At 38.0% G+C, this 16,563-nt stretch overlaps 1 protein-coding gene across 1 annotated transcript in view; it reads right to left on the reverse strand.

Moving 5' to 3' along the window:
• Positions 1-324: 324 nt before the first annotated feature.
• Positions 325-16,563, reverse strand: part of YLPM1 (YLP motif containing 1) — a 72,737-nt gene continuing 56,498 nt past the window's right edge. Inside the window, exons 20-22 of the mRNA XM_077750646.1 lie at positions 13,222-13,352; positions 1,063-1,245; positions 325-743 (exon numbers count right to left, since the gene is read on the reverse strand). Coding sequence (XP_077606772.1) covers positions 1,099-1,245; positions 13,222-13,352 — 278 coding nt within the window. The 3' untranslated portion in view covers positions 325-743; positions 1,063-1,098. The remainder of the gene's footprint in view (positions 744-1,062; positions 1,246-13,221; positions 13,353-16,563) is intronic.

Consider the following 16,563-nt stretch of genomic DNA (forward strand, 5'->3'; position numbering starts at 1 on the left):
CATGAAGGGAGAAAGTATTAAGAGAGAGGAACAGCAAGAAAGTCTAAAAAATAAAACAAAATGCTACAGAACTGATGTGCTCCAGGGAACTGATGAATATTTGCAATTGTCTCTACTAGTCTTTAAGACGCAAAGATAGAGAAAGAAAGCTGTGAAACAATGATTACTGAGCCTTCCTTTTGTTTACAATATGTGCTATATTATACTGAGCTATATAATATGCAATGGCAAAGAGGTTTAGGGATGTTCGGCTAGCACGTAATTAAAACACACCATATGAAAAAAGCAATAAAAAATAAAATTAAGAAAACAAGAGAAAGGGGCTCATGCTGTACAGCCCATGAATCTCATCGGCTTTATCGTGAAAGTTTATTGTTTTTAATCCTAGTACAATCAGCTACCAGTTACATACAGTAAAAAACAAAAACAGCCACAAAGTAATGATGATAGAGATAGTCTGTGACATTGTACAGTGGAGGAAATATTTTCTGTTGGAGTCCTCCAGCAGACCCCCACCTGGCTTCAGCAGTTAAGCTATCACTCCCTCCCTCCCCAAAATCGTTAAAAAGAAAAATTAATGTCTTGCTTGGGTACAGCAAGATCCTAATACCTCTTGGGGACACTGGAGAACTTTAAAAAACTAAAGTGGTAGAAACAAAACAAAAACCGAAACGTGGAAGGCAAGGTGACACACAACGAAGCTCCGTGAGGCCGTGGCTTCAGATCACCTCAAAGCGAACCACCTGGAAAGAAAAGAAAAGGCTGTCATGGCAGGAAACAGCAGGCGGAAAAGTTCAATAGACTTCAGTATCTCACCACTCTACTCCTTCTTAAATCTACAGAATCCAGGCTTTTCTCAAGTCTTAAGTGAGCCAAGTGTAGAAAATTGCTCCCTTTTCTAATACTCTGCATTGTAAATGTTGGCAACTAGTGCATACTTACTTAAGAACCAGAAAATAACACAAGAAGAGAAGTATTTTTAGCAAAGCATGCTGTCTCCTTTATCTCAAACCCTTCAAAACAACCACACAGTAGGCTATTCATATGAATGTACAATCTTACCTTAGAGGAACAATGACTCCATTCAAAAACTAAGTCTCATATATATTTGGTTCGATTGAGGGCTTTTTCAGCCAGATGACCACTTTCATCTGTGATCTTCTCCCAATCAGTCTGTCCGACCACAAAACCTATGGCCCTTTTCCTATCTGCATCCTTCTTTTCTTCCAGGTCTGCCCATCTCACCTAAAAAGAACAGAGCATTAGGCTGGGCTTTAGGAAAAATAAATAAAGGGCCTCTTCCCCCTCTGGATAGTCTAAGGGGTAGGTAACTAATTTGAAACTAAGAATTAAAAAACATCGGAAATTAACTGAGGAGAAGTGGAGAAAGCTACATATCTTAAGCTACAGAAAGGAAACTCTCTAGTCAGTCACCAAGTCCTAACCCTTCCAGCTCCTGAACAGTTCAGTCTCAGCTCTTAGCTAGCCCCTCCATCTCCTCTGTGGCTCCCTTCTGGTCTGCTGACCTCATTTTTTCCTCTGCTTAGTCTTCCTACCTTACATGCTCACTCCCTCCAATACATTCTGCCAGAATGATCTCCAAATACACAGTCATGACTCTCACCTGCTTTAAATCCATCCCCTGCCTGAAGAATAAAATCCAATCAATAGGCCCCTCTAGATCTGGCCCTGTCTACTCTCCCTTGGGAATTGTGGGCAATGCCTACAGCCTTATATATAAGCAGCATAAAATTATTTCTGGCTCTCAGAGCACATTGGGCTACTTCCCATCTCTGTAATCTTGCATATGCTAGTTTCCCTTCATAAAATGTCTTTGCCCTAACCCTGTCCACCTGGCATGAGTCTAGTCACCAACCCTTGCTTTTTGTCTCTCTTGTTCTTGCCAATCACCATTGTTTCCTTAGATCTACTTCTGAATTTTGAAAATGGTTACTTTTTGAACTTTCACACTATATTGCAATGATCTATTTATAGACCAGCATTCTCTGACTATAAATACCCTAGGTCAACTGAGTATTATTTATCTCCACATAATAAATATTTCTTGAAATATAATCTTAGAAAAAAGGGAGATAACATTATTATTTTCACCTATGAGATAAAGGATGAAGAGATGGACTCAGCTGATATCATTTATGGAAAAATTATAACTACAAATGCATAATCAAGGATATTTCCCATTGGTAAGTATTCTGATATTTAAAAATGTAAGCAGATACATTTAAAATTTTAATAATACATCAAATATAGATTTTTATATTAACAATTAAAAGAATAAGATATATTATATTCTGCATAAGTTGAAACACTTGAGAAACTATGAAACTGTGGACATACACCAAAGTCTGCAGAGCTTGTATTTTATTTTATTATTATTTTTTTAATGTTTTTTATTTCTAGGAGAGAGAGAGAGAGACAGCGTGAGCAGGGGAGGGTCAGAGAGAGAGGGACTCACAAACTGAAACAGGCTCCAGGCTCTGAGCTGACAGTCAGCACAGAGCCCGACGCAGGGCTCGAGCCCACAAACCGCGAGATCATGACCTGAGTGAAAGTCGGACGCTTAACCGACTAAGCCACCCAGGTGCCCCCAGAGCTTGTATTTTAAATACAGCTTGTGATTTATTATCTGTGACAAGGAAAGAAAACCAGAGCATGCATACTTCATGTTCTTCACACTGAACATGGAAATGCATTAGTGCTCTTAGAGGTACACTGACCTTCCCTATTATCATTTATAAGACTGGTAATGAAACCAAACAGCAACCACTTGGCCAAAGAGAAGATACGTAGTGATAGCAGTGGGGGAAAACTGGTAACACCGGACTCGTAAAGCAGATTTTTAGTGTGTAGAAAACCTAAATTTACTTCGTGGATTTTAGTTAAAAAAAAAAAGCTAATTAATGTGGGCTTTGTATAAAGAGATCTCTGGGCTTGCTACTATGTATTTATGCTGATTATATTTAATAGTTTTTAAAAAAATATTTATTTTTGAGAGCAGAGACACAGCACAAGCGGGGAGGGGACAGAGAGAGGGAGACACAGAATACGAAGCAGGATCCAGGCTCTGAGCTGTTAGCACAGAGCCCGATGTGGGGCTCAAACTCATGAACAGTGAGATCACAACCTGAGCTGAAGTCTGACACTTAACCAAATGAGCTAGCCAGGTGCCCGTAAGCTGATTCTGTTTGTTTTGATGGATTCATACACTCTCTCAGTTGCCCTTGGGATCAAGGGGATACATTCAGCAAAGGACGATTATGGTTAATGAGGATGAAGGATGGACAGACTGGCCAGTGAACAAAGAAACAGTACCTAGTCCATAGTACATCCTTGGCACAGAGTTAAACACACTGGTCAATCTCACCCTGAATAAACTAAGAGCTAATTTTTAAGTCTGCAGCTTAAATTCTAAGTCTTTAAAAACTCCGATAAAATAAGAACACAGTATTAGAAAAAAGTATGTAATTTTTTCTTAAATAAGCAATATATTTCAGCAAAAATGCCCACAATTTTAAGTTGAAATGAAAATATTTTATTCATATCTCTAATATATACTGGTGCTCTATTATTTATTTACATGTTGGACTCCTCCACTGGAGGTCCGCTCCTTAAGAGGTCTCATCCACAGACCTGACACACATTCAACACTATAGATGAGTGAATAATTACTAAAGCACTACATTTATAAGAAACAGAATAATGACTTTCAGTTAGAAATAGTTTCTTAAATGCCAGTGTCCCTCCTAATCTTCCTAGAGGTACTTTTATTGGGATTTATAATCTTTTTTGCCATTTATCTTAACCATTAAAAATGTTATGACACAGGGGCGCCTGGGTGGCTTAGTCGGGTTAAGCATCCGACTTTCGCTTAGGTCATGATCTCGCGGTTCATGGGTTCGAGCCCCGCATCCGGCTCTGTGCTGACTGCCAGCTCAGAGCCTGGAAATTGTTTCAGAGTCTGTGACTCCCTTTCTCTCTAACCCTCCCCTGCTCACGCTGTCTCTCGCTCTCTCTCTCCTAGAAATAAAAATATATATAAAAAAAAAAGTGTTATGACACAGAAAAATCTTGACTAACACTCAAAGGTTTGAGGTATATATATTTTATTCACTGTCACTAAAAATATTTATAAAATGTAGGAGTCCAGCAAATAAGGGATCTGTTCACCTTCCACAGTAATTAAAGAAACACAAAGTCCACTTGAGCTACCATTTTATGCCCAACTAAGCAAGTGAAATTTAAAAAAAGCTTATATTTAAAAAACCTAGCCATTTGGTAAAATTCTAGTATGACCAACTCTACAGAACTCCCTTTTAGTTACAGTGGACATTAATCCTAGGGACCTGCCTGGTATTTGTAAAAAGCTAAATTAAAGGAATCAAGAGACCCCAGCAAAGGAATGAATTATAAGTTCTGTATTTGTTGCTACCCAAAGGATCTCCTTGCAGTCTGGTGTTGATTTTGGTGAGTGGTTTGAGAGTTAAAAACCATTTGAAATGAGGATGAGAGGCAGGGGAGGAAAGTCAAAGATAAGCCACTTTAAAGAACTGGGATGGGGGGGTTAAGAAGATGGCAGCAAAGCAGGAGGACTTTAGGTAACTAGCAAATCATCCTAAATATCCTAGAAATTGATCTTAAGACTGGCAGAACTAACTCCAACAATTAAAGGTAGAGGCCACATCGAGGAAGGTAGAAAGTGCAGAGACAAGGGTTTAGGGGAGAAATGGACGGTGGCTGCTGTGGTGGGCAGGGAGCAATGTTCGGGGAGAAGGGCGAGAGACATACTAATACATAGGGGAGCACAGAGGGAAAATGAATCCCCACAGTAAGAGAGGCAAGAGGGGCCAAATTTCATGACTTATGGCAACCAGCGTGGAGTTTCAAAGGTCAGCAGGCTCAGCTGGACTGAGTCTAGACAGTCCTGAGGACACTGCCCTGCTCTTGAAGGCAGCAAACATACAGCATGGAGATAGCAATCTGAAGAGCACCTGTGACATGTAGTGGGGAGATTATTTGCTCATCTCAGAGTATGTCCCAGAAAGACAGAGTTCACTGAGAGACCCCTCCGGGAACAAAGGAACTGGCCTGCACCATTTCCCTCCCCTGCCCCACAGCATAAGCACAAGGTATACACAGGATACACTGGACACACTCCCAGGAGCACCAAGCCCTAGGAAACAGAGGATACTACAAAGTAGGGTTCTCCAGGACCTCTTGTTCATAAGGCCATAAGCTTCACGAATAGAAGATAAAGTTGACATTCCTAGCACACAGAAATAAGCACAGAGACTCAGACAAAATGAGAAGACAGAGAAACTTATCCCAAACGAAAGAACAGGACAAGGCCATAGCCAGAGATCTAAGTGAGACAAATAAAGTAACATGCCTGATAGAGAATTTAAAGTAATGATAATAAGGATACTTGCTGGACTTGAGAAAAGAGTAAAAGACATGAGTGAGACTCTTAATACAAAGATAAGGAACAACATAGTAAAGATATTAAATAAATGAAATGAGAAACATGGTTAATAGAATAAACAGCAGGCTGGAAGAAGCAGAAGAATGAATTCGTAACTTACAAGACAGAGTAATGGAAAGTAATCAAGCTGAACAAGAGAGGAAAGTAACTATGCAAAATGAGAATGGACTTAGGGAACTCAGTGACTTTATCAAATGTAATAACATTCATATTATTGGAGTCCTAGAAGAAGAGAGAGAAAAGGGAGCAGAAAATTTATCTGAAGAAATAGTAGCTGAAAAATTTCTTAATCTGGGGAAGGAAACATACCCAGATCCAGGAAGCACATCAAAATCATCAAAAGCAGATCCACATGAAGACATATTGTAATTAAACTGGTAAAATGTAGTGATAAAGTTTTAAAAGGAGCAAGACAAAAGAAGGTAGTAACTTACAAGGGAAAACTTGTAAGGCTAGCAGGAAATTTTTCAACAGAAACTTTCTAAGCCAGAAGTGAATGGCATGACATACTCAAAGTGCTGAATGGGAAAAATCTGCAGCTGAGAATACTTTATCCAGCAAGGCTATCATTCCAGTTAGAAGGAGAAATAGTTTCCCAGACAGACAAAAACTAAGGGAGTTCATGATCACTAAGCCAGGCCTGTAAGAAATGTTAAAGGTAACTCTGAGTGGAATGGAGAAACCAAAAAGTTACCGTATAAAGGTAGGAAACACAAAAGCAGTAACAATGAATATTTATGTAAAATATCAGTCAAGGAACTCACAAACTAAAAGGATGTAAAATATAACAACATATACCTAAAATTTGGGGAAGAGAGGAGAAGAATGGGTTCAAACTTAAAGAAACATCAACTTAATATAGACTGCTATATTCAGAAGAGGTGATATACATACCTAATGGAAACCATATATCAAAACCACTAATAAATATGCAAAGAATAGTGACAAAGAAATCCAAATATATCACTAAAGAAAATTAGCAAACCATAAAAGAAAGAAAGATAAGAAAGGATAAAAAAAGATCTCCAGACACAACCACAAAACAATAATAAAATGACAAATACATATTTATCAGTAATTACCTTGGGGGTGCCTGGGTGATTCAGTCAGTTAAGTGTCCACCTCAGGTCATGATCCTCACAGTAGTGAAATCGAGTCCCATGTTGGGCTCCATGCTGGGCATGGAACCTGCTTAAGAGTCTCTCTCCTTCTCCCTCTGCCCCTCCCTCACTCACACATGCACACATTCTTTCTCTCTCAAAAAAAAAAATTACTTTGAATTTAAATGGACTAAATGCTCCTCTCAAAAGACATACGGTGACAAAATGGATGAAAAACTGAGACCCATCTATATACTGCCTATGAGAGACTCATTGTAGACACCTTCAGATTGAAGGTGAGGGGAAGTGGAAACATCTGTCATGCAAATGGTTGTCAAAAGAAGGCCCAAGTATGGGTGCCTGGGTGGCTCAGTCAGTTAACCATCTGACTGGCTCAGGTCATCTCACAGTTCAGTTTGAGCCCTGCACTGGGCTCTATGCTGAGAGCTCAGAGCCTGGAGCCAGATTCTATGTCTCCCTCTCTCTCTCTGCCCGCCCCCACCCCCCCCGNACTTACATAAGAGAAAATAGACTTTAAAAAAGACTGTAACAAGACAAAAAGAAGAACACTATATAATAATAAGGAGGACAATCCAACTAAAAGATATAACAATTATAAACATTTATGTACTCAACAAGGGAAAATCTAAATTCATAAAACACTTAATAACAAACATAAAGGAACTAATTGATAATAATACAATAATAGTAAGGGACTTTAACACCCCACTCACATCAATGGACATATCATCCAAACAGAAAATCAACAAGGAAACAATGGCTTTGAATGACACACTGGAACAGGTGGATTTAACAGATATATTCAAGACATTCTGTCCTAAAACAGCAGTATACACCTTCTTTTCAAGTGCATATGGAACATTCTCCAGAATAGATCACATATTAGCCCACCAAATAAACCTCAGCAACTTCAAGAAGATCAAAGTCATATAATGCATCTTTTCTAGCCACAACACTATGAAACCAAAAGTCAACAACAAGAAAAAAAATCTGGAAAGAGCACAAATACATGAAAGTTAAAGAACACGCTACTAAACAGTGAATGGGTCAAGCAGGACAAAAAAAGAGGAAGTAAAAAATGTGCATGAAAACAAACAAATGAAAATGAAGACACAATGGTCCAAAACTCTGGGATGCAGCAAAAGCAGTTCTAAGAGGGAAGTATATAGCAATACAGGCCTACCTCAAGAAGCAAGAAAAATCTCAAATAAACAACCTAATCTTACATCTAAAGGAGCTAGGAAAACAACAACAAACAAAACAAAATCAGGAGAAGAAAAGAAATGGTTGAGCAGAAATAAATGACATAGAAACTAAAAAAAGCACAATAGAACTGATCAATGAAAGCAGGAGCTGGTTCTCTGAAAAACAAATCAATAAAATTGATAAACTTCTAGCCAGACTTATCAAAAAAAAAAAAAAAGAGAGAGAGAGAGAGAGGACTCAAATAAATAAAATCACAAATGAGAGAGCAAAACTCACAACCAACACCACAGAAATACAAACAATTATAAGTGAATATTATGAAAAACTGTATGCCAACAAATCGGACAACCTAGAAGAAGTGAATAAATTTTTAGAAACATAAATTACCAACATTGAAACAAAAAAAACCCAGAAAATTTGAACAGACTGATAACCAGCAAAGAAATTGAATCAATAATGGGGAGCCTTGGTGGCTCAGTTGGTTGGGTGTCCGACCTCAGCTCAGGTCATGATCTCACGGTTTGTGGGTTCGAGCCCCACGTTGGGCTCTGTGCTTACAGCTAGCTTAGAGCCTGGAGCCTGTTTCACATTCTGTGTCTCCCTCCCTCTCTGACACTCCCCTGTTCATGCTGTCTCTCTCTCTCAGAAATAAATAAAATAAAAAAAAAAAAAAAAGAAATTGAATCAGTAAGCAAAAAACTTCCAATGCACAAAAAGTCTAGGACCAGGTGGCTTCATGGGCAAATTCATTTAAAGAGTTAATAAATACCTATTCTTCTCAAACTATTCCAAAAAATAGACAAGGAAGCAAAACTTCCAAACTCATTCTACGAGGCCAGCATTATCCTGATAGCAAAACCAGATAAAGACAACAGTAAAAAAGAGAACTACGGGTCAATATCCCTGATGAACATAGATGCAAAAATCCTCAACAAAATACTAGCATACCAAATCCCACAATATATTAAAAAAATCATTCACCAGGATCAAGTAAGATCTATTCCTGGGTTGCCAGATGGTTCAATATTCACAAATCAATCAACATAACATCAATAAGTGAAAGGATAAGAGCCATAGGATCATTTCAATTGATGCAGAAAAAGCATCTGACAAAGCACAACACGCATTTATGATAAAAACGCTCAACAAAGTAGCTTTAGAGGGAACATACCTCAACATAATAAAGGCTACATATGAAGAACCCAGAGCTAACATCATCCGTAACAAGGAAAAACTGAGAGCTTTTCCTCTAAGGTCAGGAACACTCTCACCACCTTTATTCAACATAGTACTGAAAGCCCTAGCCACAGCAATCAGACAATAAAATGAAATAAAGGGCATCCAAATCAGTAAGGAAGCAGTAAAACTTTCACTATTTGCAGACAACATGATACTACCTGAAGTCAGAAAGACTCCACCAGGGGTGCCTGGGTGACTCAGTCTGTTAAGTATCTGACTTCGGTTCAGGCCATGATCTCACAGTTTGTGGGTTTGAGCCCTGTGTTGGATTCTGTGCTGACAGTGGGGTGTGCTTGGGATTCTCTCTCCCTCTCTCTCTGACCCTCCCGGACTCACGCTTTCTTTCTCTCTCTCTCTAAATAAATAAAATAAACTCAAAAAAGAAGAGAACAGAAAGAAAAGAAAGAAAAGGAAAAGAAAAGAAAAGAAAAGAAAAGAAAAGAAAAGAGAAAAGAAAAGAAACACCACCCCAAAACTGCTAAACCGATAAATGAATTCAGTAAAGTCTCAGGATATAAAATCAATGTACAGAAATCTGTTGCATTTCTCTAGACCAACAATAAAACTGCAGAGAGAGAAATTAAGAAAACAATCCCATTTACAACTGCACCAAAAATAATAAGATACCTAGGAATAAGCCTAACCAAAGCAGTGAAAGACCTATACTCCGAAAACAACAAAACACTGATGAAAGAAATTGAAGATGACACAAAGAGATGAAAAGACATTCCATTCTCATGGGTTAGAAGAAAAGATGTTGTTAAAATGTCTACACTACCCAAAGCAATCTACACATTTAATGCAATCCCTATCAAAATACCAACAGTATTTTTCACAGAACTAGGACAAACAATTCTAAAATTTGTATGGAACCACAAAGACCCCAAATCTTGAAAAAGAAAAGCAAAGCTGAAGGTATCACAAGTTCTGGACTTCAAGTTATATTGCAAGGCTGTAGTAATCAAAACAGTATGGTAATGGCACAAAAATAGACACAGATCAATGGAACAGGATAGAAAACTGAAAATGAACCCATGACTATATGGTCAATTAATCTTTGACAAAGCAGGAAAGAATACCCAGCGGAAAAAGACAGTCTCTTCAACAAATGGTGTTGGGAAAACTGGACAACAACAAATAAAAGAAAGAAGAAGCTGGACCACTTTCTTATACCCCACTCAAAAATAAATTCAAAATGGATTAAAGACCTAAATGTGAGACCTGAAACCATAAAAATCCTAGAAGAAAACACAGTGTTAACTGTTTTTACATAGGCCATAGCAACCTCTTTCTCAATATGTCTCCTTAGGCAAGGGAAACAAAAGCAAAAATTAACTATTGGGACTAGATCAAAATAAAAAAGCTCTGCATAGCAAACTAAAAGGCAATCTATGGAATTGGAGAAAATATTTGTGAATGACATATCCAATAAAGGATTAATATACAAAATATATAAAGAACTTATGAAACCTGGCACCCAAAAAACAAATAATCCAATTAAAACATGGGCAGAAGATATAAACAGAAATTTCTCAAAAGACATACACATGGCCAACAGATATATGAAAAGATGCTCATCATCACTTATCATCAGGGAAATACAAATCAAAACTACCTTGCCTTACGCCTGTCAAAATGGCTAAAATCAGTAACACAAGAAACAACAGGTGTTGGCAAGGATGTGGAGAAAAAGGAACATGTATACACTGTTGGTGGGAATGCAAGCTGGTGCAGCCACTGTGGAAAACAGCATGGAGGTTCCTCAGAAAGTTAAAAATAGAACTACCCTATGATCTAGCAATCACACTACTGGTATTTACCCAAAGAACACAAGAACACTAATTCAAAGGGATACATGCACCCCTATGTTTATAGCAGCATTATTTACAATAGCCAAATCACAGAAGCAGCCCAAGTGTCCATCGATTGATGACTGGATAAAGAAGATGTGGTGTGTATACATACAAACACATGAAATGGATTATAAAAAAGAATGAAATCTTGCAATTGCAAAGACATGGATAGAGCTAAAGAGTATTATGCTAAGCGAAATAAATCAGAGAAAGACAAATACCATATGATTACACTCATTGGAGAATTTAAGAAACAAACGATCAAAGGGGGAAAACAAGAGAGAGAAACAAATCAAGAAACAGACTCTTAAGTACAGAGAAGAAACTGATGGTTACCAGAGGGGAGGGGATGGGGGGATAGGTTAAAGGCTATGGGGATTAAGGAGTGCACCTGTCATGATCAGAACCAGATATTATATGGAAGTGTTGAATCACTATATTGTATACCTGAAACTAATATTATACTGTATGTGAACTACCTGGAATTTAAATTAAAACTTAAAAAGAGAAAAGAATTAGGATGTGCGCAGCTTAAGTCACTTTGCCCACCCAGCTTATGAAGTAAATTATGTGGGATCACGTACTCCACAGAGTAATAGTTATTTGACTAAAAATAACTAGGGAAAAATATTGAGATTATTCATTGTTACTGAACTATACCAAATTATTCTTCTCAAGGAAGAGCTTTTTTTTTTTTTTTTTGAGAGAATGTGCATGTGAGCAGGGGAAGGCTAGAGGCAGAGAGGCAGGCGAGAGAGAGAGAGAGAGACAGAGACAGAGACAGAGACAGAATCTTAAGCAGGTTCCACACTTGGCATGGAGCCTGATGACACGGGGCTTGATCCCATGACCCTGGGATCATGACTTGAGCCAAAATCAAGAGTCGGAGGCTCAACCAACCGAGCCACGCAGGCGCCCCGATAACACAACCTCATCTGAATTAAGGAAATGCAAACTGAGATACCGTTTTTGTTTTACCTATCAGATTGTCAAAAGTTTAAAAGTTTGATAACAGTACCTTTGGTGCAAGGGTGGAAAAACAGGCATTTTCTTACAGTGGGTGTTTGAACAGGTGTAACCTTTTCAGAAAACAACCTCACAGTATTTGTCAAAATGATAAATCACACTCTAGAAGACTGCAGCTTTAGTGCTAAAAATCTACCCTAGGGATATACTTTCAAAAAAATGTCAAGACATATGCACCATGACTTTCACCACAGAGTTAACATTAAGAAAATGGAAACAGCCTAAGTATCTACCAATAAAGGGCTGGATAAATAACAACCAAACAATGGCATATTAAGCAGCTATTTAAAAAGAATGGTAGGTCTGTACACAATTATATATAAAAATCAAGACAAATTAGCTAGAAAAGGCTTATCTGGATCATACAAAATATGACCTTTTTGGCTTCATTATTTTGTTTTAAAAGGACATATACAAATGTCTATGTGGAAAGCCTATACAATATCCTGGTTTTATTTTTCTGCTCCTTTTCACAGCAAAATTTCATCAAGAAGTTGTCTACATTTGCTGTTCTATATTTCATTACCTATTCCTTCTTCAGTCAGCTCCAAACTGGCTTGTGCCCTTCAGCTCTCTAAGAAAGCTTGACTGATTGTTGATCAACCATCAGTAATCTCCATGTTGCAAAATCCAATAGCCATTTCTCTGCTCCCAATTTTACTTGTCTTTTCTGTATCATGTAACAATTGACAACTCTTTACTTCTTGAAACATTTACTTCTACCTGAACTTCTAAATTTTGGAGTCCTGAGTTCTATTATCATTTCTAACTGAAATGATCTCTCATGGAACTTCTCATGTTTTTCTCTCAAGCTGGACTTCCCCAGTTTTCTCTGACTCAGTAAGTGGCACCACACACAGAGTGCTCATGGCCAGAACCCTGAAGATTCACCTTTGATTCCATCTACTCCTGGACTCTCTAGGTCTAATCCATTAAGAAATTCCACAAATTGTCTTTTTTTTTTTTANAATTGTCTTTAACACTTTACTCTGCACTTGGCTATTCTGCCCCAGGACAAAACAAGTGGCTACTTCAAGCTCCTTTAAGGCTGACAACATGCTAGCCATGTGAGATTCTGTTCTCCATTTTTTAAGGTATCTATATATTTTAATCTGGTAATTTGTAAGGTCTGACTCATTTTTTTTAAATTTGTAATATAACATAAACTAAATCACTCTAAAAATAGCATTCATATTCTTATCTGCCTATAACTTTTCAAAACAAGATGCCTAAAGGGGCCCTTTCCCTTTGGGCAACTATTGACAAAGTCTCTTACCCTCTTCTTCCCAGGCTCAGAAGCACGAGTGTCATAATCATCAGGGAGCTGAAGATAATCCTCCATTCGGCTGGCAATTGCCTCCCAGTCACGTTTCCTTTTAGTACCAGTTCTCAAGCCATCCAACTTGTCTGAGGGACAAACACAGAGCCGCAGCATTAAGGGAGAGTGTGAATTTGCACACAACACACAACAAAAGGAAAAGAAGTCTGGAGCACTGTCAGAGGGCACATCCACATTTCTGAGGGCAGCATCACTTGCAGATCCAACTATCTTCTTGGCAGGGATAATACCAAGTTCTGTGCAATTTCCATAATTTATCTGATGTTCATACTGGCAGGCATTACATTATGATGGTTTAAGTAACAAATATGGGCAGATCAAGAAAAGTCACTGGTCTCCTGGCCTCCCCACCCCCGCTCCCCCCAAATTACACTTCAGCTCTTATGTCCTGAAGGAAAACGCAAAGATGGGTTTTTCTAAAAACTCTTTCATCCACTTTTTTCCCCCTTTGACACAATATTAACACCACCCGTTTGATCTGCAATCATGTGTGATACTGTGTCATATGAAAAGCAGGTTGTATACCGAAAACTTAAGGAGCCAAGCTAATGTTTAAAGAAGGTTTTAGATGAACAGTTCCTTAAGATTTTGACCGTTGTACGAGGATTTGCCATAAGTTAATGTTTCTGAGTAAGCTGACTGTACAGATCACCATTTTCTTTGGTTATATTATGAAGTACTGTTGACCATTTGGCTAAGAACTAGTCAGCCAAAAGTGACCAGATCTAAAATTTTCTTTCTGAATCCTCAATCTGAGAGGGCTAGGCTCCCCAAAGGCCCCAAACTGTAACCACTTAAATGAAGAGATTGTGGATTCAGAAACTAGGAGACAGAAGTTTAGGTGTCTGCAAGAAGAACACGCGATGAAAATGTGTCATCTTTTTTAGTGGTTATTTAATCCTGATTTTGAATTCTATATGTGGAATATTAGGAGTTATAAATATTTTTAACTACATTGAAGCACTGAATTTTTGAATCATCTGCGGTTACATACACACACTATTATTAAGCAAGTCTATAAAAAAAACCCTAAAAATGTCAGAAATACACAATAATCACATCTCATTAAACTCCACAAAGGTGTAGAGTTTATATAATAGAAGTCTTTTAGGCACCAAGTTGGAGAAAACTTGATATGAAAAGAAAAGCACAATGGAAGCCGTGGCGGGAGGGAGAGGGAGGTGAGGCTTCAAATGTAAAAAGATTCACACACAACTGACTGTACCATACCATAGAGGCTTCAAAAACCACTAAGATTTCACATACTTGTCAAAGCTTTTATTTCCTAAAACCCTCCCCCGTAAAAGTATGATTGAAAAATCCGCAAGGCAAACTACAACACTTTACAAAACNTTTATGCTTCAAATGTAAAAAGATTCACACACAACTGACTGTACCATACCATAGAGGCTTCAAAAACCACTAAGATTTCACATACTTGTCAAAGCTTTTATTTCCTAAAACCCTCCCCCGTAAAAGTATGATTGAAAAATCCGCAAGGCAAACTACAACACTTTACAAAACTCAATAAAACTTTATCATATCACTTTGGAAAAATTTTAACATGGATGAGTTCAACAGAAACAGTTTCCTAATCTCCTCTGTAAATCACATCCTGTACCAAATGGCTCTATTTTCATGTATATGACAGGCCATAATATATAAATGCTTAAACAAGTGATCCCTTGATTGCACAGGGACATAGATTATGGTATTATAGACCCAATGAAGCCCCACAAACAATAAAACTGTTCTAGGTCAACAGTATACAGTATTACCAAAAGAGTAGGAAACTCTAACATACTTAGTATATTATATAAACCTAAGAGGATTTCCAAACTTAAGATCAACTTTGACATTAACATACTTCAAAGGAATAATTTCATATCTGAATCCCCAGAACAGAGCATGGCCAGGCAGCGATGCAGAAGGGCAATGTGAAAACTGCAAGAACTTTTCCTCATACACTGGGTATGTGACAGGAGTTACAGACCAGGAGTCCCATATTTGTAACAAGGAAGATCAGAAGAACATGAACTTCTAGTCTGAACACCCTTGTGTGTAATGTTTAATTTGAAATTTCATTGTGCACAGCATGTTTAAAGCTTCCTTCTTGGGGCTGAAGAAAGGTTCATACCTCTTCCACATGGCATCCTGGAAACCCAAACACACAGATGTATGGCATAAGGTAAGGGAAGAGGAATTTGGGGTGTTAATTACAACAGACGGCTGGTATCCCATACACTCATACTAAGGATTTTCAGAGGTTTTAATTTCAAAAGATGAAGTTTTACGATGAAGGTGAAGGTTTAAATATCCAACATGGCAGGTCACAGAATTTTCCCACATCTTCAGAACAGTATATATTATAGCACAACAGAAGATTTTTGTAGACATACACCTATGCATTTTCTAAACATAAATGGTGTTTCTGAAAATCTGTTCATGATAAACAGACAAGGGTCATGTGCCTGTATGAATAATAACTGCATTCCAACCGTGAAGAGATGATATTGCCTGACATATAGAAGGCCAATACACAATAACTCATAAGCAGAGACAAATGGACAGATGAGAAAAGTAAAAGTATTTGGTATGAAGAAACCTAAATTAGGATACGTCTCAAAACTTCTTTCAGTTTCTCACAATTTGAGAAACCAAAATTGCGTCATCGGAATTTAAGTAGCTTCAGTGCTGAACCCCAGCATCCGATGTGGCATGTTAACACCCACCCTTGCATCAGGGTGCCTGTGTACCAGCTGAGAAGGAGCCAGTCAGGTGCAATTGAAGTGGGCCACAGGCAGTCTTTAACAACTCCACGACACCGATGCCAGATGTATTTCAGGCCAGTTCTGAATCTTTCTAAAATTACACCACTTCAAATTTAACAATCAGACATTGGCTGAACTGCATACTGTACTTAATTAACATAGATCAAGAATCTGCAATGAGATTTAACCAGCTGCATGAAAGGTAAACGAGTACTTTCTCACTGGCAGACTCATTTGGAAATCAAAACTCCTCAGTTACAAACCTAGCACTTCTGGCTCAGTGTGTTACACTGATGAAGCTTAGTATGTTTCCATCCAGCATAATCATGTTATCAAAAGTAATTCAAGAAAGTTGGTAAAGTACTAGAAAAATAAATTGTACCCTGTGATCAAATCTATTGAATTTTTTGTGATAGGGAAGGGCACTATAATAGGCTAATTCTTCGATGAAGAGCCTCATGTTTTGGAGAAGACTCTTCTCATTTGGCTCCATACACCAGTCTCAAAG

Source organism: Crocuta crocuta, unplaced genomic scaffold (genome assembly GCF_008692635.1).
Source record: "Crocuta crocuta isolate KB4526 unplaced genomic scaffold, BGI_CrCroc_1.0 scaffold186, whole genome shotgun sequence".
Lineage (NCBI taxonomy): Eukaryota > Metazoa > Chordata > Mammalia > Carnivora > Hyaenidae > Crocuta > Crocuta crocuta.